The sequence below is a fragment of the Coccinella septempunctata genome, chromosome 6 (assembly GCF_907165205.1).
Source record: "Coccinella septempunctata chromosome 6, icCocSept1.1, whole genome shotgun sequence".
Classification (NCBI taxonomy): domain Eukaryota; kingdom Metazoa; phylum Arthropoda; class Insecta; order Coleoptera; family Coccinellidae; genus Coccinella; species Coccinella septempunctata.
In genome coordinates this window covers 29,999,750-30,026,805 of record NC_058194.1, presented here as the reverse complement: position 1 = coordinate 30,026,805, position 27,056 = coordinate 29,999,750, and the positions used below count along the sequence as shown (strand labels likewise).

Genomic DNA, 27,056 nt, shown 5'->3' with positions numbered 1-27,056 from the left:
GTATGGGGAAAATGGCACTACATGCTCTTCAAGAATGTTCCTTATATACTTATCAGCATTCATAGCTCCATTATCAACGACCACTAGGTCTGTGCGAGCAGTCAAAGATATCATAATCGATCCTCCCCCGAAACCAGTAGTATTCAGGAAATTGCACTGAGCATATCTTTCATGTGGACGTCTGTATACAAGGGAACGTCGATCTCAATGGTAGAGGCAGAATCTTGACTCATTTGTGAAGAGAACTCTTTTCCAGAGAGCTGGGCCTCTTGTCGCGACACGAGGCCTTAAATCATATTCTCTGAGGCGATTTCTTATTGTCTGAGTGCTAATTTGCACCTCATGAGTTTGCTCAAGCTGAATTTGAAGGAGGCGAGCGGTTGCAAATCGTTGTCTCAACGAAGAAACTCTCAAGTAACGTTCTTGAATGGCAGTTGTTACCCGTGGTCTACCCTGTCCTGGTCTTGGGACATTCATACCTGTCTCCCTGAATCGCTGCAACATTCTGGACACACTTGTATGGGAAACTCCAAACCTTTCTGCAATTCTTGTGTATGTCCACCCTTCTTCTCGCAAAACTACCGCTTGGGCACATTCCTCTTGGGTCAAATTGCGTGTTTCGCGTTGCATAGCGATCGAGTGTAGAAAATCAAACGAAAGAAAAACTATTGATCACTAGAATTGATCGAGAACAACTGATTTTAGAATGGAGCCAATACATTCAAAATCTGATATCATCTTTTTTTATTCCTGCTGGGAAAAAACATCTGTATTGAAGAAAACCGTTGAAAGTGGATAACATATGCATGCATAATTCTGATAAAAATAATCATCATTGAGAACACCTTCAGTTGTAGAATAAATTTGAGGTTTCCATAATTTGCGTTAATTTTTTGCGCAGTGTATAATATTGCTGGGAAAAAAACTTTGGAGGCATAGTGTGGCTCAAATTACCTTTCCTTAACCTATGTCTCAATGGCTCTAATTCATCATGTTTAGTGAAACTTTTACTCACATCACAGTATCGCTCAAATTTTCAACTGCAGAATCTGAATCATTGTCAGAATCATAGAAGACGTCATCTTCATCCTCATCATCATCGTCATCATCTTCGTCCATAGAGTCTTCTTTTTTTGTTGTAGCTTTTGGGACTACAATATCGCTGGAAGAATGAAGTCTGTTAGCAAAGATGCAAAATTCATTTTTTTAGCCACTTTGATACCGCCGGGAGATAATAGCTGAAGAAACCAAAAAAAAATGGATTGTAAGTGTTGAAAATAGTGAAAATCTTGCAATGCTCAGCTCTGGTTCAGATATTGAGCAGATAAGCTTCTGTTCGTTGAGGAAAGCCGTTCCATATACCCCCCTGTAGTCGTAATAAAAAATACCTTCCACAGCGACTGCATTAAACCGTCGGCAAAAACATTCATCTACAATCTGTTCTCATTTCATGCGAGAAACTCGCCTCAAACTTCCAAAAACCCAATTCAAACAACTCCAATCCCCGGAATTGACGTCCAACGGACAATTAACTTTCTTTTTCTTCCACCTTTCCCGCCTGGTGGAGGACGTTTTAATTCCTGGCGAAAAGCCGGATTCGAAAATTCGAGGGGACCTAACTTCCGAAAAGTTCATTACGGACACATTTCGCTCTAGAATCGGCGGCCAGGACTCGCTTTAATAGAAAATTCATGAAGGAAATATGCGCGAGAGATTGGTACAGTCTGTGGCTCGCATGAAGGCAATATAGGGTGATTTGGAACATGGAATTGTTCGACAGTCACTTTTCGTGTTGATTGTCTTCCAGAAAAATTATCACAAATCGGAAAGTAATGCAGATTCCGAAGGGGCAACTCTTCTAGTAATAAATCTGAGAACTACAGCGATCTTGAAGCATCCGTTCGATCTTGAGGAGCTTTCAACTGAAATTGGCAATTTTCGAAAAACGCCGTTTCAAAGATGAAAATCTAAACGAAGAGAGATAGGCTTACGATTTTATTTCCAATAGATTCCTCGTGTTCGAAAACCTATATTTCCATACCAAATTTATGGATCTTCGACGCTGATTTCGAGAAAAATGAATTTTTCATTTTTCCATCTTTCACTTTTGAGTTCACTTTGAAAGGCTGTCTACAGTGCAATTTTCAATTGGCTCATCAACTCATTGGTTTTTTGGAATCTTCAAAAGGACTAGTATGAATTTCTTCCTCAGGATTAATGATAAAACACCGTACTTCTCAGAGAGAGGACCAAATATGTGACTTTAGGGGGGTCTAACCCCTTGCTCATTTTTGACCCAAAAATTTGGGATTTTCGAATTCGAGTTTTTGATCTAGTATTGAAGCCTGACTAGTGCTGATTACGAAACCGGAAATCTCAATAGGATCGGACAAGTATAACGGGAGATATCGCAGATTGAAATTTGCAATTTTTTGAAAAATGCCATTTCGAAGATGAAAATCTAAACGAAGAGAGATAGGCTCACGATTTTATTCCCAATCGATTCTGCGTGTTCGAAAACCTATATTTCCATACCAAATTTATGGATCTTCGACGCTGATTTCGAGAAAAATGAATTTTTCATTTTTCCATCTTTCACTTTCGAGTTCACTTTGAAAGGCTGTCTACAGTGCAATTTTGGATTGGCTCATCATCTCATTGGTTTTTTGGAATCTTCAAAACGACTTGTATGAATTTCTTTCTCTGGAGGAATGATAAAACATCGTACTTCTCAGAGAGAGGACCAAATATGTGATTTTAGGGGGGTCTAACCCCTTGCTCATTTTTGACCCAAAAATTTGGGATTTTCGAATTCGAGTTTTTGATCTAGTATTGAAGCCTGACCAGTGCTGATTACGAAACCGGAAATCTCAAAAGGATCGGACAAGTATAACGGGAGATATCGCAGATTGAAATTTGCAATTTTTCGAAAAATGCCATTTCGAATACGAAAATCGAAACGAAGAGAGATAGGCTCACGATTTTATTTTCAATCGATTCTGCGTGTTCGAAAACCTATATTTCCATACCAAATTTATGGATCTTCGACGCTGATTTCGAAAAAATTTAATTTTTCATTTTTCCATCTTTCACTTTTGAGTTCACTTTGAAAGGCTGTCTACAGTGCAATTTTCCATTGGCTCATCAACTAATTGGTGTTTTGGAATCTTCAAAACGACTAGTATGAATTTATTTTTCTGGAGGAATGATAAAACACCGTACTTCTCAGAGAGAGGACCAAATATGTGATTTTAGGGGGGTCTAACCCCTTGCTCATTTTTGACCCAAAAATTTGGGATTTTCGAATTCGAGTTTTTGATCTAGTATTGAAGCTTGACTAGTGCTGATTACGAAACTGGAAATCTCAATAGGATCGGACAAGTATAACGGGAGATATCGCAGATTGAAATTTGTAATTTTTTGAAAAATGCCATTTCGAAGATGAAAATCTGAACGAAGAGAGATAGGCTCACGATTTTATTCCCAATCGATTCTGCGTGTTCGAAAACCTATATTTCCATACCAAATTTTTGGATCTTCGAAGCTGATTTCGAAAAAATTTAATTTTTCATTTTTCCATCTTTCACTTTTGAGTTCACTTTGAAAGGCTGTCTACAGTGCAATTTTCCATTGGCTCATCAACTCATTGGTTTTTTGGAATCTTCAAACCGACTAGTATGAATTTCTTTCTCTGGAGGAATGATAAAACCCCGTACTACTCAGAGAGAGGACCAAATATGTGACTTTAGGGGGGTCTAACCCCTTGCTCATTTTTGACCCAAAAATTTGGGATTTTCGAATTCGAGTTTCTGATCTAGTATTGAAGCCTGACTAGTGCTGATTACGAAACCGGAAATCTCAATAGGATCGGACAAGTATAACGGGATATATCGCAGATTGAAATTTGTAATTTTTTGAAAAATGCCATTTCGAAGATGAAAATCTGAACGAAGAGAGATAGGCTCACGATTTTATTCCCAATCGATTCTGCGTGTTCGAAAACCTATATTTCCATACCAAATTTTTGGATCTTTGACGCTGATTTCGAGAAAAATGAATTTTTCATTTTTCCATCTTTCACTTTTGAGTTCACTTTGAAAGGCTGTCTACAGTGCAATTTTCCATTGGCTCATCAACTCATTGGTTTTTTGGAATCTTCAAAACGACTTGTATGAATTTCTTTCTTTGGAGGAATGATAAAACCACGTACTTCTCAGAGAGAGGACCAAATATGTGACTTTAGGGGGGTCTAACCCTTGCTCATTTTTGACCCAAAAATTTGGGATTTTCGAATTCGAGTATTTGATCTAGTATTGAAGCCTGACTAGTGCTGATTACGAAACCGGAAATCTCAATAGGATCGGACAAGTATAACGGGAGATATCGCAGATTGAAATTTGCAATTTTTTGAAAAATGCCATTTCGAAGATGAAAATCTAAACGAAGAGAGATAGGCTCACGATTTTATTTTCAATCGATTCTGCGTGTTCGAAAACCTATATTTCCATACCAAATTTATGGATCTTCGACGCTGATTTCGAAAAAATTTAATTTTTCATTTTTCCATCTTTCACTTTTGAGTTCACTTCGAAATACTGTCTATAGAGCAATTCTCCATTGGCTCATCAACTAATTGGTTTTTTGGAATCTTCAAAACGACTAGTATGAATTTATTTTTCTGGAGGAATGATAAAACACCGTACTTCTCAGAGAGAGGACCAAATATGTGATTTTAGGGGGGTCTAACCCCTTGCTCATTTTTGACCCAAAAATTTGGGATTTTCGAATTCGAGTTTTTGATCTATTATTGAAGCCTGACTAGTGCTGATTACGAAACCGGAAATCTCAATAGGATCGGACAAGTATAACGGGAGATATCGCAGATTGAAATTTGCAATTTTTTAAAAAATGCCATTTCGAAGATGAAAATCTAAACGAAGAGAGAAAGGCTTACGATTTTATTTCAAATAGATTCCTCGTGTTCGAAAACCTATATTTCCATACCAAGTTTATGGATCTTCGACGCTGATTTCGACTCAAATGAATTTCTTATTTTTCCATCTTTCAATTTTGAGTTCACTTTGAAAGGCTGTCTACAGTGCAATTTTCCATTGGCTCATCAACTCATTGGTTTTTTGGAATCTTCAAAACGACTAGTATGAATTTCTTTCTTTGGAGGAATGATAAAACCCCGTACTTCTCAGAGAGAGGACCAAATATGTGATTTTAGGGGGGTCTAACCCCTTGCTCATTTTTGACAAAAAAATTTGGGATTTTCGAATTCGAGTTTTTAATCTAGTATTGAAGCCTGACTAGTGCTGATTACGAAACCGGAATTCTCAATTGGATCGGACAAGTATAACGGGAGATATCGCAGATTGAAATTTGCAATTTTTTGAAAAATACCATTTCGTAGATGAAAATCTAAACGAAGAGAGATAGGCTTACGATTTTATTTTCAATCGATTTTGCGTGTTCGAAAACCAATATTTCCATACCAAATTTATGGATCTTCGACGCTGATTTCGAGAAAAATTAATGTTTTATTTTTCCATCTTTCACTTTCGAGTTCACTTTGAAAGGCTATCTACCGTGCAATTTTGGATTGGCTCATCAACTCATTGGTTTTTTGGAATCTTCAAAACGACTAGTATGAATTTATGCCTCTGGAGGAATGATAAAACACCGTACTTCTCAGAGTGAGGACCAAATATGCGATTTTAGGGGGTTCTAACCCCTTGCTCATTTTTGACCCAAAATTTGAGATTTTTCGAATTCGAGTTTTTGATCTAGTATTCAAGCCTGACTAGTGCTGATTACAAAACCGGAAAGCTCAATTGGATCGGACAAAATTAGGAATTACATAAAAAATACTCACCCATTCTTCTTGAGTTCCTTTCTGGATACACAGACTGCCGTGAACGAATCTTCCAACAGACAAATTTCTTTTTTTTTGCAGTTCAGCGGTCGGCATAGGTCACCTGAAATCAGGTTCTCCTGTGAAACTTTTTGATTTCGATCATTTGTAGAAAAATTCATGTGACAATGTGCATATTTTGCCTAAAAAATATCCCCCATCTATACAGAATCTAGTTAGATTTACATAACGTACTTATGAACACAATTCCGTGGATCTAAAGGAACGAAGGAAATCTCGAAAAAAGATGCATTGAAAGACTCTATGACAGTCTCATTCCTCTTTCAAACAATATGGATAATAATGAATTTCTCTTACGTAATTCAACAATAAAAAATTTATTACTGAGAAGATGAAAGGTTACCTTTGACAAAGGGCACAGATCAAAAGCATAATTCTCAAGTGAAAATTGTATGTATCATCAAGAAAGGAAAATAACTCCGAAATGACTTGTTCGAGACATAGACGGCACATTATAACTATAGACGAAGGAAATTAAATACTTCACAGCAATACCTACGAGCCTTTGAAGCTTCCAGCTGAGAAGGATTTAATTTTCGATCTCTGGCAGAATTTCCAATTAATTATCATGTTGGCCTTACTAGATAACTTTCTGACTGGCTAATTAACCAGTTATGGCCTATATTCTGTTTTACTGGAACTCTCGAAAAGCTTGTTGAGTTCTGTATTAACTATCTCGATATTATCTGTAACACCAACGTTATACCGTTCGGTTCGAAACTTCCTCATTCAGTTATCACAATTTCTTCCAGTAAAAGGATCTGCTACGCGAATTCGAAGATATATCAGATCATTTTGTGGTTGAATTTCAGATTTGTCAAGTGAATCGAGTCCTTGATGAAATTTGTAGAGCCCTTGTTGGTGCTTTTTATTGATCGATGACATACATGGAGTTAATTTGCAATATGCATTCATACTGTTCGGAAATAAATGCATTTTTACCGCAAAAAACGCATCGAACTAATTCATACTCCCAATATAATAAATGAAGTCAAGTATGTTCTATGTTTCGAGTAAAAACCGAACAAGTGACACAGAAATTCATGTCAAGCAATTAGGTAAAACATAGAAATTCCTTTCAGATTCCTAAATAATCAAAGATTATAGTGAATCTTATTATAGATTATATTTTGCAGGACCTTGTATGGGAAATGAATAGAGAAAAATTCTGCGAAAAATGCGATGCAATCATTCCTGGAATCGAAGTTGTAAGCAGCCCCACGCCACACCTCATACATTTATCAACCCCTTTCTTCCTTATAATTCATTACAGCTCAGCTTGTAGACCTCGTATTGCAAGGAACCAGAATGAAAAGATATCGATAGTTATGTCGATGTTCCAATTTTCTTTCTGACATGATTAATGGCTTTATTCTGTGGCCCTTCCTACGGCATAAAAAGTAAGGGGGAGAATCAAAAGGAACGTAAACTCCGGAGGATTCGCGAAGCGTTTCCGTTTTATCACTCCTGCACGGCTTCCTAATCCTTCATTTACAGTTACCTCCGTTTATGCGCAATCTTCGGGAGTCTTGGAGCGAGGAAAAAAGCTTTTGGGGATGAGGTCAAGAGAAGTTGAAAACTGTCACTTAAGTACCGTAAGAATGTAGTCTTCGATTGGCAGACAAGTGGAAAGACCCTCCAAGTCAGCGAACATCACAAAGAGTTATGTCTTGATTGATTTGGTAACTTTCGAAAACTTTCTCTGGTTTTGATTTTCATATCGGGATTTCGAATAAAATTCCATTTTTGAGAGTCCAGAAGTGTTGAGCGATGTCGAAACACATATGGGTGATCACATCCATAGGAAATCCTCTGCCAAAACTGAGCGTAAACAGCGTGTTTTACATATATCCTCATAAATATACCGAATGATATAATGTTGCTCTCGGAAATCTCCAACCCTGTATGTATAAATTTGTTTCCCCTCCCTTCCTTGAGCTTAACGATCTCCTGGAAGCAATGCGGAAAAAGGTCATCAGGAAAATGCAAGAGTTGCGGGAAATTTCTTATCGATATAGATCGGATTTTGATGGGAAAACTTACTTTTTGAAACTTCAATATATGTAGGGTTAGAAAAAGGTACGAAATGGCCTGATTCGAGGGTTTCCAGAAATGATTTGTGAGAAGGATTTTGCAATAAGTATCGCTTTCTGGTCCATGCAGGGTATGTGATAAAATACCCGAATATGAATCAACCTTCTGTACGAATAAAATGATCCGAAGACGAAAAAAAAGGATCTGTATCAACGGGAAACTCAGTCAAAGCAGTTATACCGTTCATCAGCATTCCATTCTTCAGTAAATACCCTCATTTATCCCATTATGGGAATGCAGAGAGCCGATAGAGTGAAGGATAATGTATTCAGGCAGAGTCGACTGGAAAATCAAAGGAAATGGATTAAGTTACTGCCCCCCACCTACTTATGAATGATAAAATTGTAAATAGAGGAGATGGAAAGCGTTTACATTGGATAAAAGGTTTCGATGGAATCCATTTTGTGGCCGAGATCGGGTATTCAACTTCAGAAACAATCTTGTTGAGTGAATTTTGAGCCCACGATGACTGAAGGCTTTGTCCATATATAAGAAATAGAACAACACTTCAATATTTCGTTGTAAACTTACAGATGGCTTGCATTTGGCTCCAATTTTCAATATAATTTCCAGAATTTGTCTTGAACCTACTTATGATCGAAAGATACTGATTATAAACGAAATATTCCACTTTGAAGGGTGAGTCATTAACACGTAGGAATATTTTAACAGTAGATTCTTGAAGTAAAAAATAAAACATTTTTTTCCTACACCATTTTGTCTGATTCGGTTCCGATAAGAAGAATTAGCAATTTCAAGTTTTCATAATGACCCAGTAAACACATAAGGTGTATTAAACGTTTCAACCCTAAATCTATTAATTTTGAACGTTTTAAACTCAAGTTTCAGGAATATACCATAGATATCTGAAATCTACAGCATACAATCCCATGTATAGTCAAGTAGAGTGTAAAATGAATTGGATTTAGCTCATAATCACAACGCGGAATTGATCGAATACCTCAGTTAAAAGAATGATATCAGTTTTGACACTTTTTTTCTATACCATATCGTCTGATTCGGCCCTGATAAGGAGAAATAGCAATTTTAAGTTGTCATAATGACCCAGTAAACACATGAGGTGTATTAAACGTTTCAACCCTAAATCGATTAATTTTAAACGTTTTAAACTCAAGTTTCAGGAATATACCATAGACATCTGAAATCTGCAGCATACAATCCCATGTATAGTCAAGTAGAGTGTAAAATGAATTGGATCTAGCTCATACTCACAACGCGGAATTGATCGAATACCTCAGTTAAAAGAATGATATTAGTTTTGACACTTTTCTTCTATACCATTTTGTCTGATTCGGCCCTGATAAGAGGAAATAGCAATTTTAAGTTTTTATAATGACCCAGTAAACACATGAGGTGTATAAAACGTTTCAACCCTAAATCGATTAATTTTAAACGTTTTAAACTCAAGTTTCAGGAATATACCATAGATATCTGAAATCTGCAGCATACAATCCTATGTATAGTCAAGTAGAGTGTAAAATGAATTGGACCTAGCTCATACTCACAACGCGGAATTGATCGAATACCTCAGTTAAAAGAATGATATTAGTTTTGACACTTTTTTTCTATACCATTTTGTCTGATTCGGCCCTGATAAGGAGAAATAGCAATTTTAAGTTGTCATAATGACTCAGTAAACACATGAGGTGTATTAAACGTTTCAACTCTAAATCGATCAATTTTAAACGTTTTAAACTCAAGTTTTAGGAATATACCATAGATATCTGAAATCTGCAGCATACAATCCCATGTATAGTCAGGTAGAGTGTTAAATGAATTGGATCTAGCTCATACTCACAACGCGGAATTGATCGAATACATCAGTTAAAAGAATGATATCAGTTTTGACACTTTTTTTCTATACCATTTTGTCTGATTCGGCCCTGATAAGGAGAAATAGCAATTTTAAGTTGTCATAATGACCCAGTAAACACATGAGGTGTATTAAACGTTTCAACCCTAAATTGATTAAGTTTGAACGTTTTAAACTCAAGTTTCAGGAATATACCATTGATATCTGAAATCTGCAGCATACAATCCCATGTATAGTCAGGTAGAGTGTAAAATGAATTGGATCTAGCTCATACTCACAACGCGGAATTGATCGAATACCTCAGTTAAAAGAATGATATCAGTTTTGACACTTTTTTCTATACCATTTTCTCTGATTCGGGCCTGATAAGAAGAAATAGCAATTTTAAGTTTTCATAATGACCCAGTAAACACATGAGGTGTATTAAACGTTCCAACCCTAAATCGATTAATTTTAAACGTTTTAAACTCAAGTTTCAGGAATACACCATAAATATCTGAAATCTGCAACATACAATCCCATGTATAGTCAGGTAGAGTGTAAAATGAATTGGATCTAGCTCATACTCACAACGCGGAATTGATCGAATACCTCAGTTAAAAGAATGATATCAGTTTTGACACTTTTTTTCTATACCATTTTGTCTAATTCGGCCCCGATAAAAAAAATAGCAATTTTAAGTTGTCATAATGACCCAGTAAACACATGAGGTGTATTAAACGTTTCAACACTAAATCGATTAATTTTAACCGTTTTAAACTCAAGTTTCAGGAATATACCATAGATATCTGAAATCTGCAGCATACAATCCCATGTATAGTCAGATAGAGTGTAAAATGAATTGGATCTAGCTCATACTTACAACGCGGAATTGATCGAACACATCAGTTAAAAGAATGACATCAGTTTTGACTTATTACATCATATTTGCATTCTTGAAGATTGAAAATTAATAAATGTGATCCATATAAGCCCTGTGTCTATAAACATCAATATGATAACTTACTGGAGGGATCGTGTATCCATCTTTTCTTCTCCATTGATTTTGTGGGTTTAGTTTCATCCTGTAACAAAAAAAAATAATTAGATCTTTCGAAAGTATTCCCCGAGGAAGATGTAGAAATGGACTTGTGTGCTTTGAATCTTGAACTATTATCAATGCACCAAAAGTTCCAAACAGTGAAAGAATTTGTTCAATCTTGTAGAGCATGCCTCAGATTATATCTGAGGTTTTTGAGCATTGAACTGGTACTTCTTGGACATTGCCGACCCTTGAAGCATCTAGAATCGAGAGAGATCAAGGATTAATGTTGATTCTCTGGGGCGAAAGACGCAAACTCCTCTCCATTTCGAATGGTGATCAATTCATCAGCCTGCAGTTACAAAGACGTTCAATATCCATCTTGTTGCCCACGAAACAACAACAAGCCCATCTGCGGTGCATTGGGTTAAACTGTGTCAAACAGGAGAAAATATGCCTTCCTCCCACCGATGAATAACGATGCTCCCAACAACAGACAAACCGCACAATGACTACTGATCCCCGAGTTAATCACAATGAAGAATGGACCACCGCGCTCGTTTTGCTTATCGATAGCGGAGACCCGGTGTTGAAATAATACATCCCTCAGTCTCGCCGAGATGATTTATGGTCGTCTTTCCCGAAATTCGCCCTTCGTTATTTTCTTGTGATTCGCCAGGATAAACAAGACGAAAGGGATGATCGTTTGTCTGGCTGCGTCGGCAGTCTGACACGCGACAATTTGGCTCATTTTGGGGGCTGCGAAGTTTGGGAAATATGCGTACAGATAGGCGTGGATTATGGCGTTCAAAGCTGAAGTATTTCTAATTTATCTCCGGGGGCCTACAACACGCCTTTGAAATTCGCGAATTCAAATGATTCCCATTATCATAAAGGGAAAAAAGATGCGATGGGTTGGGGGTTCTTTGAAGGTACCAGATCGTTAGAGCTTCTTTTATTGCCTTGGTCAAGGAACTGGGGTATTGATCATTGATTTCTAAGATACCAAACAGTGCAACATTGAAGAGAACACCTTTAAGATGCTGGGGAAAATTACTTACTGTCTTCCTAGCACTTGATTTCTTCATCTTTTGGGACCAAATATTATACAGGGTTAGTCTTTGACTCAAACAAATATTCTAACAGCAGATTCTTCAGGTCAAAAGAAACACTTTTTTCCTTTAGCATTTTTTTCGAATTGGCTCGGTTTAAAATATATCTCATTTAGGCCCGTTTGCACCAATCCCCCTTAAAATGAGTACTTAACTAAGCGTAGTTTAAAGTTAATGGACCTTTAATTTTATTGTCAGTTGCACGACTGCGGCTTTACAGAATCTTAAGTAGTTTTCCCTAAAAATTGTTATTAATTTTCATCTGTGAACTTATTTTTCTTAGGCCTGTTTGCACCAATCCCCCTTAAAATGAGTACTTAACTAAGCGTAGCTTAAAGTTAATGGACGCTTAATTTTATTTCCAGTTGCACGACTGCGGCTTTACAGAATCTTAAGTAGTTTTCCCTAAAAATTGTTATTAATTTTCATCTGTGAACTTATTTTTCTTAGGCCTGTTTGCACCAATCCCCCTTAAAATGAGTACTTAACTAAGCGTAGCTTTAAGTTAATGGACGCTTAATTTTATTTCCAGTTGCACGACTGTGGCTTAACAAAATCTTAAGTGAGGGGCCCTTAAGTTTTCATATCTAGTGATATTTCAGTTTTTTATTTTGGTGCAATTTCATTCTAGTCCAATAAAGCCTTTTCATTGGTTGGGTGGTTGCGGATAATCGTTGTCATTTCATTAACCTAACTTTATTGTCCTGTCAGTCAGTGTCAAGTAAACTATTATATTATTATCAAAGAGTGACAACTTTTTGTTGCTGAATTAGCATTATTATTGATAATGAAATGCATTGTCAAATAAAAGGTACTTGACGTTATTAGAAAAACCACAACAGTTCTGCAGCCAGTTTATGAGTTCAACAAATCATTTTAGGTTAGAATCCCGCCCTTAAATACCGTAGTAGCCATTACAGGAGCGCTTAAATTTAAGGCTAGCTTTAGCCATTTAAATGTCACATAACAGTTGGTGCAACGTAATTTGAGTTGCACATAACATTAAGTGCGTTTGGTGCAAACGGGTCTTAACCTTTCAAAGATCAAAATTGACCGAATCCCGATCCTCGCAGACAGTGGCTCGATCTAGGAAGTAATTGCGCCGTAATAGAAGCCATAAATCGTGCCATACCCCCTAAAAACGGATCCGTCGAGTTGCCAACCATTTTTTCGTGCCACGCAGACATGAATGATGGCGCTACGAATCCTGAATACCCTCGAATATAACACTTCCTAAACTACAATCCATTGTACGATATTTCAGCGTGGTAGCGGCAACTGCAATTATTCCAATATTAATGTTTTTCCCCTTCGGTCTCGCCCACCAGACCGCTCGCGGCGTGGGGCTAGCTTCGCCCTCTGCGAATGAAACGCCACAAAACAGATAAAGCGAGATATTGGAGGACCGAAATTGCCGGCTTCTGGTCAGGACGCGCATACAAATTAGTTGCGAGTTCCATCTGCAGCCTCCACGATGCTGAATATCTTACTCTTGGAGAATTAAACAGGAAGGCTGCGGCGTTATCGATGGCTGGTGGAGGTGACGTCGCATATTGATTGATGCTGACGTCCGTGGGGTTTGGCGTGTTCGTATATAAAGGCAATTAGGGGGGGAACCTTTTGAGTTTGAGGGATAGTCATCGTTCGGCTGATGGAGACGTGTGAGAGCATGTCGCGTTCAACCAAGAACTGCATTTTATACTTGCGAAAACTGATCAACAAACCAGCTATTCTCTTGACACGACTTTGATTCATCTCATCACGCTGATTCTGGCGTTTCAACGCAAAGCGACCGATGTAGAGCTCAAATCAATCCCAGTGGTGCACCTAGGAGGTCCAGGCCAAAGCTCGGACGCTACCTCGACCACATGTGCCAGTTAGCATAGGGTCCACATCGGATTCAGCTTTCAGTTCCTTCCTGCTCTATATTATGCCCTAGGATTTGCTTCCACCTGCTTCAAAATTGAGTCGAAGGCCAATTCATCACGTTTTCCTTCACACAAGCTCTATAGCTTCACTGTCAACGTGGAAAATGATCATGTTGATGAAGAATTGCATTCTTATACTCTATTAACCATCACAATCAACCATCACAATCACCGTCATAGTACAATTCTGGTTATAGCAACTATTATTTCACTTGCTCTGAGAAGTACGGTGTTTTATTATTCCACCAGAGAAAGAAATTCATACTAGTCGTTCTGAAGATTCCAAAAAACCAATGAGTTGATGAGCCAATGGAATATTGCACTGCAGACAGCAGTGTAGTGAACTCATAAGTGAAAGATGGAAAAATAACAAATTCATTTCGAAATCAGCGTCGAAGATCCATAAATTAGGTATGGAAATATAGGTTTTCGAACACGTAGAATCGATTGAGAATAAAATCGTAAGCCTATCTCTCTTCGTTTAGATTTTCATCTTCGAAATGGCGTTTTTCGAAAATTGCAAATTTCAATCTGCTATATATCCAGTCATACCTACTTGTCGATCCAAATGAGATTTCCGGTTTCGTAATCAGCACTGGTCAGGCTTCAATACTAGATCAAAAACTCGAATTCGAAAATCCCAAATTTTTGGGTCAAAAATGAGCAAAGGGTTAGACCCCCCCCTGAAATCACATATTTGCTCCTCTCTCTGAGAAGTACTGCGTTATTATATTCCTCCAGAGAAGGAAATTCATACTAATCGTTTTGAAGATTCCAAAAATCCAATGAGTTGATGAGCCAGTGCAAAATTGCACTGTAGACAGCCTTTCGAAGTGAACTCGAAAATGAAAAATGGAAAAACAGAAAATTCGTTTTTTTCGAAATCTGCGTCGGAGGACCAGAAGTTTGGTATGGAAATATAGGTTTTCGAATACGCCGAATCTATTCCAAGCAATTTTATGATCGAACGGTTGCTTCAAGATCACTGTAGTTCTCAGATTTATTTCTAGAAGATTGCTTCTTGGGAATGTGCATCACTTTCTGATCTGTGATAATTTTTCTGGAGGTTAATCCACTCGAAAGGTGACCTTCGAAAAATTCCCAAAAAGATGGGGTCACTTAAAAATTCGTCAAGACAGAACGGTTGCACCGAGGTCGATGAAGTTTCAAGGTTTATTAAAAGATGGTTCAACTTTCAATGAAAAAATGTTGAGCTTCCTAAAAATCTGCCTCAGAAAAGTCTGATCTGCCTGATTTTCATGAACGAGCTGAACTCACAGAATATCCACATTTAGATATACCTACTCGATAAGTATATAATTAGGTACCATTTCCTTTCTCAGTTACAAAATAATCTTCTATCACCGTAAGCTGTTGAAAGCCAAGAAACCGAGAAGTTACTTTATTGTTATACAGCTACCACATCGAACAATGCGACTCAATCAAGCTAAAGAATGCTATTTCCACGAACAATGTGTGCCTAGGTAGCGAATTAACCTAAAACAACGGTTGAGGTACATGAAATAATGAAATTTAAGGGGGTATATAATGAAGGGCAAGCAATAAATAACTTTGCAAACCTCGCGCATACTTTCGTGCACTTGAATTACGTAGCCATCGCTGACCCCCTTTGTTGGGATGGCTGTTCATTACGGAGTGTCTGGGCATATTAAACCCCCATTGTTGTACGCGTATATTGAGATCGGTGAACATTATTGGAAAAACCATATCCCAATGGGTCAATTCCTGAAATATATCTTCATAAGAGGGATCTTCAGATATATCAGAAAAAAACTTCTCCTGTTAGTTTTTGACTACCTTTGATCTCTTGAATATCATCATTGTGTACTGCAATTATCTAATCGGCCCGGTTTAAAAGATACAGGCTGTTGCAAAACCATAAAAAAATTATTTTCTGTTCTATCTCACAAACGGTTTCATCGAATGATATGAATTTCGGAATATAGTTTTTCAATTATTTGATGAATCTTCCTCGAATGCAAGATATCACCCACGTCTTCCAGTTTTTTCATTATGACCATTACGTACCATAAAAATACCAAAAATTCAAAGAACCCAACTCTTGAAACTAAGTTGGGAGCTATCTAATGAATATTTGAACGTTTTGTAAAATAAAAGTATTCTTCATATTTTCTAGTTTAATGAGCCGTATTCGAGTAATTTTATGTTTAAAAATTAAAAAGTATCTGTGAAATTTGAAATATTTGATACTTTGGCTGAATGCAACTCTGTTCAAAAGATACACAGATGTGTAGTGTCATAGATTTAACTTGTTATACTGAAGGTAATTTTGTTTCTCAAGTGGTGGCCCAGCTCATTATGGAAACTTAAAATGGCTATATCTTTTCATCAGGACCGAATTAGAAAAAATGGTATAAGAAAAAGTGTTTCTTCAGACCTCAAGCAGCTACTGTTAAAATATTTGTACGAGTCGAAGACTCACCCTATATAGGTGGGTGAACTAAGGTTTGCACTTCACTTAAAGATAGTATTGTTACAGCGAAACACAGGTAGTGGTTGAATAGGTAACTCATCCATGTAAAATTCGAGTCATTTTAGTTTTTAGCTCAATAGCATATTGTGATTTTTCTCTGTGAATTGAGATAGTCATGTGAACAAAAAATGTATTGTTCGAAAAAAAAATATTTTACTCGGAAATATCATTCTGTTTTCAAATTTTTCTACAGGATGTTCAGAAATTGGCTTTTAACGCAATTAGTTGTGTAACTCTGTATATCAGGATATTCAGCCATCCTGCTCGTGAAATCGATATTAGGACATGACTATACTGCATTCACATTTATTTTAGCAGTCGGTTGGCCATGAAATAATTTTCTCAAGTTTGTGTAACTAAAAAGGAGTAAGGTTGGCACTCATGAAATGTCGTTAATGTCATAACGCCGTTGCCACAACTTATATCAATTTTTATTACGAAAATGCCGAAAGTGATTGAAAAAAGAGACAGGGTTTCAGGAAGTGCTATTTAGAATTCAGGTCCGCGCATTCAAATAGTAATACCCTGATATTTTAAGATCCACAATACGTCAGACGGTAGCGAACATATTCAATGTTAGAGAATTTATATAATGTTTCATCTGAAACTAAATGACTTATATTTCAGCTGAATATTTCCACAATCAGAAAGATTGTGAATGAAGAGGATGACAATGGATTTTCTTGTATTGAGAGATCCAAAAAAGTGGTGGCATTTGAGAATTTTATGTTTGAGTGAATTAATGCGAAAAGTTTCCTACAGGATTTTCGACGAATGTCATCGTAGAATAAGTTCCCGAAAATTGATTTTTCCATTTTTCATTCGACTTGTCCTATACATCGTAAATGTCTTAAGGTACCAATAAATACCTAATTATTATTATTATATCAATGCATTCAGATGAACAGCCACAAATACGCATCAGTTGTCCTGCTAATTGTTTATTCATGTGAAATTTTTGTTCGAAGGTGAAGTTCATCTTGATTGAAACTTCTTTTTCTTCCTTTTACTTATATTGATGCAAAATGATTTTTGTTGAAGAATTCAACATTCTTGTAATTATCTGTTCCTTCGGGAGGTACCCATTCCCAACCACTGCAACATATGCATTTCATCTTTGGGTTAATATTTTTGAAATCTACAACTGATGTAACGTATTAAAACTTTGGCCAAAGAAGATAACGAACATTAACTCTCCTCAAGCTAGTGCATATTATGATATTACACTGATCTCTTGTATTTTTCATGCAAATAACTGGATTTGGTATGTACGAAGGCGTAGAAGGGCCACATAATATTTTAAAAATATTTTTCCTTAAATTCCGACTTTGAAGTCGGAATTTAGTTAAATTCCGAGTTCAAAGTCGGAATTTTGTTAAATTCCGAGTTCAAAGTCGGAATTTAACTAAATTCCGAGTTCAAAGTCGGAATTTTGTTAAATTCCGAGTTCAAAGTCGGAATTTACTAAATTCCGACTTCAAACTCGGAATTTTATTCACTTTCGAACTTCTACAGGGTGTTCTCCGACGACGTAGATTTGTTCCTGAATTACAGTTTGCGTTTCTACAAATAGTCAAATTCATATAACAAGGTGTTCCCACATTTATGATGAATGAATAATTATGTACACAGGGTGTACATTATTATTTGAGTTCTATGAGAGGTCATAACAATGATATGACAACCTTTTACAGAGATGACATGACATGACATGAATATTTTTTTAGACATAACAGGTTTTTAAGTATATTCCGGATATTTTATGAATAAATTTCCTTCTCATATGTACTCCTGAGGCTCAATGGACAAGAAGTACACACCGAGGTACACCTGGTGTGCTTTGATGTTTCTTACATGAAGAGGTCATTACAACGGTGAGAAAACCTCATATAGGCAGCTCTATGACGAATTGGTTCATTTCCAAAAATGCTGAGATATTCACGAGAGGATTCAGATCTCACAAAATAAACACGCGTTGTTCTTTAATAAATATTGAACTTGATGTATTTTATTGGAGAAAATTGTCATTAGGTCCATGTTTTTGGATAATTATGAAATTATGGTCGTAGACAGGTAAAGGTAAGGTTGGGCACAACCTCCCCCCACCCCAGTACTGAAACAGTAACCTAACCATAAAATAACATCGAGCACCCAACCCCCCCCCTCAGTACATACATATGGAGAAATAATCTATGTCGTCGTAGAACAACACCCTGTGCATCTAGCCTGTATCAGTTTCGAAGTAAATGAAATTCCGACTTCAAAGTCGGAATTTTACTAAATTCCGACTTTGAACTCGGAATTTTGTTAAATTCCGACTTTGAACTCGGAATTTAGTTAAATTCCGACTTTGAACTCGGAATTTTGTTAAATTCCGACTTTGAACTCGGAATTTAACTAAATTCCGACTTTAAAGTCGGAATTTAAGGAAAAATATTTTTAAAATATTATGTGGCCCTTCTACGCCTTCGTAGGTATGCCTTCAATTAGTCTGTATAAACTTCAATTATGTTCGTCACATATTTTCCGAAGCGATTCGACATTGTGATAAAATACGTAATAAAAGAAACTTTTACGTAGAACGGGCAACATAGCGTTGATTTAAAACCCAAAAATGTTTTGACAAGCGTCATAACCCCACATTTTCGTACTATACAGAGTGAAATGTGTCAAATTTCCATGGCCAACCGACTGCTAAAATAAAAGTGAATAGAGATAGGATGAAAACATCAGGAACCTGTCAAAAAATCATCGAAATTGGTAGGAAAACTCCAAGATCGAAATCCGGCGAAATTTTTTTCGCCCAACTTCGGTGTTCCACATCTGGCTCCTTGTTTTTTAACGAGTTACACTCCGGATAGGCTCACGAACAACGCCAATCGAAGGGATGAATTCGGAATTTCCGAGGGGTCCCCAATTTTCCATTGTCGTCGGGAAATCTTCGCCGTCACGACGCCCGAAAATTGGAGAATTCCAGCGTCTCATAACTCGGTCCCCCTCTCACCTTCGGCGGTCCATATCGGGGCCTCAAAATTTCTCCGCAATTCTCATTCCGACTGATCGTGATCCCGGAATAATCCGGGCATCGACGGGGTTTGGGTTTGGAAGTGAGCAGAGAGAGGAACACAAATCATTTAATCGAATTAGAGACGCACTGTGTTCCAGCCAGGCATGGGCGGATTATAAAACTTGGCCGGGGGGAGGTTGCGCCCTCCAGGTTCCATAGAAAACTTGTCTATACCTGCTGGGGAAGTTCTTTCTTTGCGTCTGGAAGCGTCTTGTGAAAATCGCGGCGGAAACCTGAATTGATGGGATCTTACTGGTGGATTGATAAAGAGCAAGTTCGTGCCATTGTGAGATGGGTTTTATGGAAACCAATATGTGCATGGGGTAAAAGATTCCTTCTGATTTTGTGCGAGATTCTCTAGACAATTCAGTGATAAGAAGAGTTGGATCAAACAGCTGCCACAGCCACTTACGTCTCCTTATTCCCGAATAAACCATATACATAGAATAGAATGAGAATTTATTCAAGAGAATGTCTACAAAATGAACTCTATAGGAATGTTCAATTTAATAGAAATGAGTCAACATGAGGTTGAATAAACATTATATTATGATGATTCCAGAGGCATCATACCAAACTGGTAAATATTACCCCATATTTTTGGGAATTTTTCGAAGGTCATCTTTCGAGTGGATTATCTTCCGAAAAAATTATCACAGATCGGAAAGTGATGCACATTCCGAAGAAGCAACTCTTCAAGTGATAAATCTGAGAACTACAGCGATCTCGAAGCAACCGTTCGGTCTTGACGAATTTTTAACTGACCCCATCTTTTTGGGAATTTTTCGAAGGTCACTTTTCTAGTGGATTATCTTCCAGAAAAACTATCACAGATAGAAAAGTGATGCACATTCCGAAGAGGCGACTCTTCTAGTAATGAATCTGAGAACTACAGCGATCTCGAAACAACCGTTCGATCTCGAGGAGCTTTCAACTGAAATTTACAATTTTTGAAAAATGCCATTTCAACGATGAAAATCTGAACGAAGGGTCAAATGCCCATGAAATTGCTTGGAATAGATTCGGCGTATTCGAAAACCTATATTTCCATACCAAACTTTTGGTTCTCCGACGCAGATTTCGAGAAAAATGAATTTTATTTTTTCCATCTTTCACTTTTGAGTTCACTTTGAAAGGCTGTCTACAGTGCAATTTTGGATTGGCTCATCAACTCATTGGTTTTTTGAAATCTTTAAGACGACTAGTATGAATTTCTTTCTCAGGATTAATGATAAAACACCGTACTTCTCAGAGAGAAGACCAAATAAGTGATTTTAGGGGGGTCTAACCCCTTACTCATTTTTGACCCGAAAATTTGGAATTTTCGAATTCGAGTTTTTGATCTAGTATTAAAGCCTGACTAGTGCTGATTACGAAACCGGAAATCTCAATTGGATCGGACAAGTATAACAGGAGATATCGCAGATTGAAATTTGCAATTTTTGAAAAAATGCCATTTCGAAGATGAAAATCTGAACGAAGGCAGATAGGCTGACGATTTCATTCTCAATCGATTCTACGTGTTCGAAAACCTATATTTCCATACCAAATTTATGGATCTCTGACGCTGATTTCGAGAAAAATTAATTTTTTATTTTTCCATCTTTCACTTTTGATTTCAATTCGAAAGGCTGTCTACAGTGTAATTTTGGATTGGCTCATCAACTCATTGGTTTTTTGAAATCGTCCAAACGACTAGTATGAATTTCTTTCCCAGGAGAAATGATAAAACACCGCACTTCTCAGAGAGAGGACCAAATATGTGATTTTAGGGGGGTCTAACCCCTTGCTCATTTTTGACCCAAAAATTTGGGATTTTAGAATTCGAGTTTTTGATCTAGTATTGAAGCCTGACTAGTGCTGATTACGAAACCGGGAATCTCAATTGGATCGGACAAGTATAACAGGAGATATCGCAGATTGAAATTTGCAATTTTTTGAAAAATGCCATTTCAACGATGAAAATCTGAATGAAGGGTGATAGGCCCATGAAATTGCTTGGAATAGATTCGGCGTATTCGAAAACCCATATTTCCATACCAAATTTATGGATTTTCGACGCTGATTTCCAGAAAAATGAATTTTCCATTTTTCCATCTTTCACTTTTGAGCTCACTTTGAAAGGCTGGCTACAGTGCAATTTTCCATTGGCTCTTCAACTCAATGGTTTTTTGGAATCCTCAATACGACTAGTATGAATTTCTTTCTCTGGAGGAATGATAAAACGCTGGACTTCTCAAAGAGAGCAGCGAATATGGGATTTTAGGGGGGACTAACCCCTTGCTCATTTTTGACCCAAAAATTTGGGATTTTCAAATACGAGTTTTTGATCTAGTATTGAAGCCTGACTAGTGCTGATTACGAAACCGGAAATCTCAATTGGATCGCACAAGTATAACGGGAGATATCGCAGATTGAAATTTGCAATTTTTTGAAAAATGCCATTTCGAAGATGAAAATCTAAACGAAGAGAGATAGGCTTACGATTTTATTTTCAATCGATTCCGCATGTTCGAAAACCTATATTTGCATACCAAAGTTATGGATCTATGACGCTGATTTCGAGAAAAATGAATTTTTCATTTTTCCATCTTTCACTTTCGAGTTCACTTTGAAAGGCTGTCTACAGTGCAATTTTGGATTGGCTCATCAACTCATTGGTTTTTTGAAATCTTCAAAACGACTAGTATGAATTTCTTTTCCAGGAGGAATGATAAAACACCGTACTTCTCAGAGAGAGGTCCAAATATGTGATTTTAGGGGGGTCTAACCCCTTGCTCATTTTTGACCCAAAAATTTGGGATTTTCGAATTCGAGTTTTTGGTCTAGTATTGAAGCCTGATTAGTGCTGATTACGAAACCGGAAATCTCAATTGGATCGGACAAGTATAACGGGAGCTATCGCAGATTGAAATTTGCAATTTTTTGAAAAATGCCATTTCAACGATGAAAATCCAAAAGAAGGGAGATAGGCTCACGATTTTATTTTCAATCGATTCTGCATATAAGAAAACCTTTATTTCAATACCAAACTGGATATCTAACACTGTTCACCAGAAAATCGAATTTTTTGTTTTTCCACTTCTCATTTTCGAGTTCACTTTGAAGGGCTCTCTGGAGTGCAATTCCTCATTGAAGCATGACCTCTTTGGATTTCTGGAATCTTCAGAACCATTTCTATGCACTCCATATCCTAGGACAGTAGTAGGACACCCAATTTTCAGACAGAGGTGGAAATAAGTCATTTTGTTCTTTTTTTACTCCAAAAATCAAGCATTGTGCTCTACAATCACTAAAAATTTCGTACCACTGCTAAATGCAATAGTTCAACTCAGTATATATAAAAATCCTTATTGAAATATCCGGAAACCTCATCGATAAACGGAAGATTCTGCTGAAAGGCCACCAATATTCCGTCGACTATCGAAATGATATCCCTGAAACAATGAACGCGTTCGATTTAATCCATTCAACCCCACAATGAGCGGGAAGAAAATGGGAAACAGAAGCGACTTCACATCCACCCCACTTTCCCCTGATTAATCTCTGGAATTCGCCATCAACTGTATGTCATCCTATGGAAATTTTTTCACAATTCCCTATTCATCCCGATCCCGCTTGTCGGCATTAACCTGCGGCAGAAATCTAATTTTCCCTTTTTCGTGGAATTACCGGTCCTCTGTGCGCCGAACTCTTCTTTTTGATGATGGAAAAATGGCCCATTTTACCGGCGGACTAATACGTTTCTTTCTCTTTTAAAAAGCGTAATTTTTTATGTAATACTATCAGCGATTTAGGCTTGATTCAATCAAAAACGACCAGATGTTCTTTGAAATAACACTTTGTTATTTCTCTTATTGCAATAATTTCTTTCAATCACGAAAATAATTTCACATTTCATTTTATCGTCACTGAAATGATGGGACGAAATATTGAAAACATATTGAATGAAAAAAAATGTTTATACCAATTATATCTCTGTCAGGTCCAGTCGATATCAAGTGGCTGAAGTGTATTCGTCTTTTATTTATTTTTGTGTTGTTTTGTCTTGTATATGTTTGTGTTATTTTTTATAAATGGAGTGAGTATAAATTGAAATCAATCCTATGAATTTGAAAACAATATATATGAGAGATCTCATCTCATTTATATGTCAATCTGAAGTCTAAAATGATTTCCCTGTGGTTTTTCACATGATTAATTCAGTATCGGATTTTCTAAATCTTTTCCAGTATTCATTTAGGATTTTTTTACTAATATGTAATTCAGAATGGTGCTCTGAAAATGAAACTTTGTACAGCAATTTGTGTTTTTCAATTAAATAATTTGGTTAATGTAGTTTTTTTTTGTATCAAACTTAATGTTTGCATGGTTAGGTTGTTTTAAACTTATATTCTTTGTTGAATTGTAATATTATGTTAGAGAAATATACTTTTCCATTTAAACAATTACAGTTCTCGAGAATATCAACAGTTGATGTTCAACCTGCTCGGCAATAGAGATTATGATAACTTCGAGAGTGATGAATTAGACAGCTTGAAAAAAAAGATTGGTTACGCCCTGTATGGCCACCCCAGCAATGAGGAAGGCTACGATTCAAACCAAAATGCAACAATCGATAAACTTTCCGATGTAATTCTGAATGAAACTAGTAAGAGAAAGTTCTTGTTTATATTTTAGAGAAACTTATAGATACACTGCTTTTCAGACGAATTTTCCAAACACAAGAACCGGGTGGTGGTATCCTTCGTATACAACTGCACCGAACCCTCAGACTATGAGAAGCAAAGGAGGGCAGCTAAATATAAAGATTACGATCCGAAGACCGATGTACAACCCTTGCCTGTATTCGTACTCAGGAAGTGTAAATATAGCCCCACATCATGTCGAGTTGTCGTCGATCACCTTGGGAGGGTCTACACGAGCTGGGAGGAATATTTGTACAGAAACACCCTGCCGCAATGCACCATGGTCTACCCCAAAGACGGCAGATATACGGGGGATGAAAATGGAAATGTCATCTTGGATACCATGATGTCACCTGCGTGCAATTTGAGTGCTAAAGTCTTGGTTGGGACAGATGTAGCATCTACTGGAGTCGGTGAGTTTCTATACGACTCGATACCTTTTAAATCAGTTGTTGCAATTGTTTTCTTGTGATCCACAGGCTTAGCATCAGCTGGAGTAGCAATCGCTGCCAGCATTCCTGCTGTGACCGTGGTTGGACCTGTCGCTTTAATTGGAGCTGGAGTGGCAGGAATTGGTGTTGGAATTTATTCCATTGGTCGGAGTTTGGGATCCCTCTACGACAAACATCGCCATAAAGAGGTGAAACGAGGCAGAGGTTGAAATTTCAGCTGATTAAAATATTTCACTTCCAGAGTATCTGTTTTTCGAACTCAGCAGCTCGAGCAGCTTACATCAACATCATAGCAGGGGCTATGGGTTTTATAGGAGCTGGAGCTAACGTTGCAGTGTCCCAGTTAGCTTCTCAAGGCGTGAATATTGGTAGGGTGAGTATCCAGATTGAAAATCGATGTTGCCAAATAACGAACATTAGGACAACCACAAATAACCCCCACATTTTGTGGAAACTTGATATAAGAATGGTGTTCCACAAGGGTCTCTTCTGGGGTTCATTTTTTTTTCGCAACGTTTGAACATTGATTTCTTTTGATCATTATAGGAAACGTCAATTATTGTCAACGCCATAGCTGCAGCCAATATTGGAACAAGTGGATTGGCCATACTCAACTCTGGATACAATGCACTGGAGCCTTGGATGAAAGAGGGAAAGCCCCCATCGTTATTGACGTTAGTTCAACTGAGTTCATCCATACTATTTTTCGGACATGCCGTTTATAATTTCAAGTCAGCCAGCGCTCTGGTGGAAGAAACTCAAAATAGAGTCCTGAAGGATATACACGAAAGTCTGAAGCACAACAGGTGCAGGTAAGATATGAATATCAAACGAAAATTCTGAGAATCAGACGTGGAAGATACGATGGTTGTCACAGCCTCATTTATCAATGTTTCCTGAAGATCAATTCATTGGCACAATGAAAGAAAATTAATTGATAGCTGCCAATGAGAGTTCAGTATTATCTTGGACTAGAAGAACCCATATTGAAGAATCAGTAAACTTTCGAACTAGTTGGGAATTGACCTTTTGGGATGGTTTTTCTGCTTCTCCTTATGTGCCTTTTTTGCAGGAAAGCCTTCGAGAGGCTCAGACATGAAGCCATAAGGAAAAACAACGGTGACGTCCAAAGAGGCAACGCAGAAGTGATAGCTACTATGAGGAGAATCATCGACAAAGATCAACTCTTGGAAATCTTATCGGGATCCGATAGAGATTTTGAAGATTTGGGAATATCATGCCCATCCAAAACAGACGGTATGCTGAGATTCAACGACGTTCAAATCGACATAAACGACGTCAGCAGTTTACCGGACGGGACAATGGAGAACTTCTTTTCCATCTCAAGGACCTCTGAGACTGTCACGCCTAGCAACATCTGCGACATAAAGGATAACATCAAGAACACCTTCGTGGCGTTGGGATTGGAAGGTGGAGGCGTATCGAAAATAAGCAATTATTTCGTTGGAATGACAGGTTCTTTGAGCTGTATAGCCGGACCTATACTTGGCTTGATCAGAGGGTTCGTCAGTGAGTACCTGCTAAAAGACGAACATCTACTGAAGGCTTTAAACGAGCTGTTTCCAAATTCAGAAGAAAAATCGTTGCAACTCATAAACACGATCGCTGGGTTCATTTTCGAGGAAGCCAAGAAGATTGAGACAATTTTCGAGAGCTCAGACGCCATAGAAACCTCGCTTTTCAAAGCCGTATTCGGCTACGTCAAGGAGATGGAGTTCAATGAGGATGACCGACTGAGGTATTTCATGAAGTTCGTTTGCGATACCTACTACGAGGGTGGAAATCTGACAAAGGCAGGGTTGGAAGAGCTGAAGACGTACTTCGCGAAACTGATGACTGAGCAGATGCTCTTATACAAGGATAAAAAGAAGAAGATGGAGAATAGACTGAAGGATCAGGTAACCAAGGAAAGAGTGAAATGTGCAGATTGTCATGGGTTTTACTATTCTACGGTGAAACCGGTCAAAATTAATACAGTTGAGAAACCAAACAAACAATGAACGTTCTTTAATATCTAATTGAATGAACTCCTTAATGCAACACAATGTTTTAATTATTTATTCCTCACATGTATCTATATTTACAATTATAATATTTCACAAGAATGTTTGAGTTTTTGAGTTTAATGAAGCCAAATCATTCCAGGAATAAGGGTACAATATGTTCCTTCTATTATTATAAAAGGGTAAAGTTTGTATTCAATGTATTGATCTCTGAAACTACTGATTTTGGAAATTCTTCTACTATGAGGAAGCTAAATTCTCTCTGCTTGAATTTGCAATTTTTATTCTTTTCATATTATACCATTGAATTGAATTATTGATTCAATTCTAATAAATAAGGCCTCATGTAATTTCTTGCTCAAAGTAACTGTTTTTGAGGAAAA

At 37.3% G+C, this 27,056-nt stretch overlaps 2 protein-coding genes across 2 annotated transcripts in view; one reads left to right on the top strand and one right to left on the bottom strand.

Annotated features, from left to right (window-relative positions):
- The window catches only part of LOC123315035 (proteoglycan Cow), a 60,894-nt gene that overhangs the window by 4,916 nt on the left and 28,922 nt on the right, over positions 1-27,056 (bottom strand). The window contains exons 2-4 of the mRNA XM_044900572.1: positions 10,873-10,930; positions 5,879-5,981; positions 1,016-1,162 (exon numbers count right to left, since the gene is read on the bottom strand). Coding sequence (XP_044756507.1) covers positions 1,016-1,162; positions 5,879-5,981; positions 10,873-10,930 — 308 coding nt within the window. The remainder of the gene's footprint in view (positions 1-1,015; positions 1,163-5,878; positions 5,982-10,872; positions 10,931-27,056) is intronic.
- LOC123315033 lies at positions 23,400-26,775 on the top strand. Its single transcript, XM_044900571.1, has 7 exons — positions 23,400-23,590; positions 23,964-24,160; positions 24,218-24,610; positions 24,677-24,837; positions 24,891-25,022; positions 25,196-25,461; positions 25,722-26,775. Exons 1-7 carry the CDS (start codon positions 23,586-23,588, stop codon positions 26,668-26,670), a joined length of 2,103 nt encoding a protein of 700 aa, XP_044756506.1. The 5' UTR covers positions 23,400-23,585; the 3' UTR covers positions 26,671-26,775.

Excerpts from the sequence above, each read along its gene's own strand:
- LOC123315033 (XM_044900571.1), top strand. Across the intron at positions 24,611-24,676 it reads TGTAGCATCTACTGGAGTCG|GCTTAGCATCAGCTGGAGTA; the intron begins GTGAGTTTCTAT and ends TGTGATCCACAG. Across the intron at positions 24,838-24,890 it reads ACAAACATCGCCATAAAGAG|AGTATCTGTTTTTCGAACTC; the intron begins GTGAAACGAGGC and ends TTTCACTTCCAG.